Below are 4,551 nucleotides of genomic sequence, written 5' to 3' on the forward strand. Positions count from 1 at the left end.
AAGTGTGTCCCCATCCCCCCAGGTGTACCCCAGGTGTGTCCCCGCTGTCCCCAGGTGTGTCCCAGGTGTGTCCCCCCACCCCAAGCGGGTCAATCCCGGTGACTCAGAGGATTTGGGGGGTGGGCGGGGCCTCCCCACCCTCACCTGGGCCCCTCCCCCACCCTCACCTGGGCTATTTAAGGTGGCCCCGGGTCCCTCCTGTCCCCTCCTGTCCCCACCTGTCCCCACCTGGCCCCGATGGCTCCGCCTGGGCCCCGCCGGGCCCCGGTGCTGCTGCTGCTGCTGCTGGGTGAGACTGGGGGAACTGGGAGGAACTGGGAGGGACTGGGGAGCACTGGGATGAAGTTATGGGGAATTGAGATGGACTGGGACGGACTGGGATGGGACTGGGAGGGGATTGGAATGGACTGGGATGGACTGGGAGGGGATTGGAATGGACTGGGATGGACTGGGAGGGGATTGGAATGGTCTGGGATTGGAGATATGGGGAACCAGAATGGACTGGGATGGACTGGGATGGACTGGGATGAACTGGGAGGGGATTGGAATGGTCTGGGATGGACTGGGATGGACTGAGAAGGACTGAGAAGGACTGGGATGAACTGGGAGGGGATTGGAATGGACTGGGATGGGACTGGGATGGACTGGGATTGGAGATATGGGGAACCAGAATGGACTGGGATGGACTGGGATGAACTGGGAGGGGATTGGAATGGACTGGGATGGGACTGGGAGACACTGGGAGGGAACTGGGAACAGGAACTGGGGATAAAGTCAGGGAGGGAAACTGGGACAGGAACTGGGAGGGACTGGGATGGACTGGGAGGAACGGAGATGGAACGATAGGGAATTTGGGAGGGACTGGGATAAACTGGGAATGAACTGGGAGGGACTGGGAATGACGGATACGGGATCTGGGAGGGGCTGCGGTGACTGGGATGGACTGGGAGGGACTGGGATGGGACTGGGACGAATTGGGATGGACTGGGTTGGGACTGGGATGGACTGGAAGGGACTGGGATGGACTGGGATGAACTGGGATGAACAGGGCCAAACTGGTCCAAACTGGGCCGTACTGGATCCTCCCCTCCCCCAGGCGCCTCCGGGCTCTGCGCCCGCCCCGGTTCCGGTTCTGGTTCCGGTTCCGGTCCCGGTTCGGGTTCGGGATCGCTGTCCCCGCTGACGGCCGGGGTGGATCCCTGCAAGGATCCGCTGGGGCTGCTCAGCCCCCAGCTGGGATCACCGGGATCACCCTCGGGATCGTGCCGTCGCTCGGCGTGCCAGGGCGGCAGACCGGGATCCGCCGGATCCGGATCGGGATCGGCTGGAAGTCCGGGATCCTACGGAGGAAATTCAGGATCCTACGGAGGAAATTCGGGATCAGCTGGAAATTTGGGATCCTACGGAGGAGACTCGGGATCCTATGGGAACTCAGGATCCTACGGAGGAAATTCGGGATCTTACGGATCGGGATCGTCTGGAAATTTGGGATCCCATGGGGGATCGGGCTCCTACGGGGGAAATTCGGGATCCTACGGATCAGGATCCTCTGGAAATTCGGGATCCTACGGGGGATCCAGCTCAGGCTCCTACGGATCCGGATCTGGCCGACCGGGATCTGGATCTGGATCAGGGAGACCAGGATCTGGAAAACCCGGATCGGGCAGGCCCGGATCCCAAGGGGGACGGGGGATCCCGGAGGGTCCCAGAGGGTCCCAAATAAAGTCTCGGATCCGGCCCTGGCCTTGTTGCTGTGGTGTGGGAATGGGGGTACTGGGGGTACTGGGAATGGGGACACTGGGGGTACTGGGGATACTGGGGGAACTGGGAATAGGGATACTGGGGGGACTGGGAATACTGGGGATACTGGGAATGGGGATACTGGGGATACTGGGAATGGGGATACTGGGGGGACTGGGGATACTGGGGATACTGGGAATGGGATAGGGACATCACTGAGGATACTGGGAATGGGGACACTGGGAACACTGGGAATACTGGGGGGACTGGAATGGGGATACTGGGGATGGGGATATCTGGGGGACTGAGGACACTGGGGATACTGGGAATACTGGGAGTGGGGATACTGGGACCACTGGGACCACTCTCAGTCCTGTCCCAACCCCTCCCCCCCAAACCAGTGCTCCCAGTCTGGCCCCGCCCCCAAACCAGCCCGCGACAGCGGCGACAGGGGGGAGGGGCGGCGCCCAGTGACACCCCCGGGTGTCCCCAAGGGGTGGCACCCATGTCGCGACATGTACCCGATGTCCTGCGTCAATAAATGTCCCCAAAAAGTGGCGCCGTCGTCGTGAGACGTCCCCGGGAAGCGCCATCTTTTACCGCCGGGTTTTTGGTCGTTTTCTGACCAGTTTTTCGCCTGTTTTGGACGGATTTTGGACCAGTTTTTTCACCCATTTCCCGACCAATTTATGACCGATTGTTTGAGCCGTTTTATGACCATTTCCCACGATTTTTAACCGCTTTTTCCCATTTTTCCCCGTTTTCCCGCCCTTTCCCCTCCTCACAGCCCCGTCACCATGGCAACAACGCCGCGCCGTCGCTCTCCAGTGACGTCACGCGGTCCTCCCGCATCCCACAATCCCCCGCGGCCGTGAGGGGAAAGGGGGGGTCCTCCAGTATCCCACAATGCCCCGCGGCCGTGAGGGGAAGGGGGGGTCCGCCTGTATCCCACAATGCCCCGCGCGTGCCCCCTCCCTCCCTCCCCGAGCTGCTCCGTTTCCAGCTGCCGGGCCACGAGGCGGCGGCGCTGCGCTCCATGACGCGCCTGCGGGCCGAGGAGCGCTTCTGCGACGTCACCATCGTGGCGCGCAGCCTGCGCTTCCGCGGCCACCGCGTCATCCTGGCCGCCTGCTCGCCCTTCCTGCGCGACCAGTTCCTGCTGAACCCCGCGGCCGAGCTGCGCGTCTCGCTGGCGCACAGCGCCCGCGTGCTGGCCGACCTGCTGCTCTCCTGCTACACCGGCGCGCTGGAGTTCGCCGGCCGCGACCTCGTCAACTACCTGACGGCCGCCAGCTACCTGCAGATGGAGCACGTGGTGGAGCGCTGCCGCGGCGCCCTGGCCAGGTTCATCCAGCCCTCGCCCGCCGCGCCGGTGCCGCCGCCGAAGCCCGAGGAGGACGAGGAGGATGAGGACGAGGAGGACGCCACGGATGTTTGTATCGTCAAGGTGGAGCCGGCCACGCGGCGGCGCGGCAGGAGGTGGCCGGCGGTGGCCGGCGGCGAGGCGGCGCAGGGAGGGTCGGGGGTGGCCGCGGTGGTGGCCGCCGCGCCGGATAACGCCACGGCGCAGCTGGGGGTGGTCAAGGCGTGCTACAGCCTGGCCGAGGATGCTGAAGGTGAAGGTTTGGTCATTTTCCCCGGTGGAGGAGGAGGCGGCGGCAACAACGCGGCCGCCAACGAGGAGCCGCCGGGCAACCAAGCCGCCGTGGGCACCTCGGCGACCGCGACGGCCGCGCCTTCGTCGTCGTCGTCGTCCTCGCGGTGCGGGAAGTGCGGGGAGAGCTTCCAGGGCGTGGAGAAGCTGGTGTTCCACATGCGGGCGCAGCACTTCGTGTTCATGTGCCCGCGCTGCGGCAAGCAGTTCAACCACAGCAGCAACCTGAACCGGCACATGAACGTGCACCGCGGCGTGAAGTCGCACGGCTGCGGCGTCTGCGGCAAGAGCTTCACGCAGAAATCCACGCTGCACGACCACCTGAACCTGCACAGCGGCGCCAGGCCCTACCGCTGCTCCTACTGCGACGTCAGGTTCGCCCACAAGCCGGCCATCCGGCGGCACCTGAAGGAGCAGCACGGCAAAACCACGGCGCAGAACGTTCTGGAAGCCGGCGGCAGCGAGGGGGGAGTGGTGATGCGTTGATGTTGGGGAGGGGGAGGGCCCGGCGTGTGGGGTGGGGGAGGGGCTGTGGGACCCCCTCCCCCACCGGAGGTTTTTTTTTCCTGAGTTTTTTTGTAATAAATGGATTTTGAAAAAAAAAATGTAAAATGGGTTTTTAAATTTATTTTTGGGGGATTTAATTGTAGTTGGGGGTCTGTTTAATTTTGGGTGGTTAATTAGTTTAATTTTGTGGATTCATTAATTTTTTTGGGATTTAGTTTCAGGGATTTATTAATTTTTTTCAGAATTTATTTATTTGGGGAATTAGTTATTTTTTGGGATTTATTTAATTTTGGGTGATTAATTTAATTTTTGGGATTCATTCATTTCTAGGGATTTTTTGGGGGATTTATTAATTCTCTGGGTAATTAATTAACTTAATTTTGGGGACTTATTATCCTTTTTGTATTTGTCTTTGGGGATTTATTTATTTTTAATGATTTATTAATTTTGAGGCGTTTATTAATTTATTCCCCCAAAATTGGGACTGGGCGTGGTTTAAATAGGCGTGGCTTAGCACAAAGGGCGTGGCTTACTTAGTGGGCGGAGTCACGCCAGCAGGACAAAGCGCTGTGCTGTGGGCGTGGCATTGCCCATATAAGGTATAACCACGCCCCTTTGCCCTGCGTGCTGACGTCACCGCGCGCGGCGCG

At 60.6% G+C, this 4,551-nt stretch overlaps 1 protein-coding gene across 1 annotated transcript in view; it reads left to right on the forward strand.

The window, feature by feature from the left end:
* LOC121351468 (zinc finger and BTB domain-containing protein 12-like) overlaps window positions 1–3,912 on the forward strand; it is a 5,911-nt gene extending 1,999 nt beyond the window's left edge. Inside the window, exons 2-3 of the mRNA XM_041463611.1 lie at window positions 1,097–1,667; window positions 2,528–3,912. Coding sequence (XP_041319545.1) covers window positions 1,097–1,667; window positions 2,528–3,880 — 1,924 coding nt within the window. The 3' untranslated portion in view covers window positions 3,881–3,912. The remainder of the gene's footprint in view (window positions 1–1,096; window positions 1,668–2,527) is intronic.
* The last annotated feature ends 639 nt before the right edge of the window (window positions 3,913–4,551 follow it).

The sequence above is a fragment of the Pyrgilauda ruficollis genome, unplaced genomic scaffold (assembly GCF_017590135.1).
Source record: "Pyrgilauda ruficollis isolate IOZ18807 unplaced genomic scaffold, ASM1759013v1 scaffold1682, whole genome shotgun sequence".
In the NCBI taxonomy this organism is placed as follows: domain Eukaryota; kingdom Metazoa; phylum Chordata; class Aves; order Passeriformes; family Passeridae; genus Pyrgilauda; species Pyrgilauda ruficollis.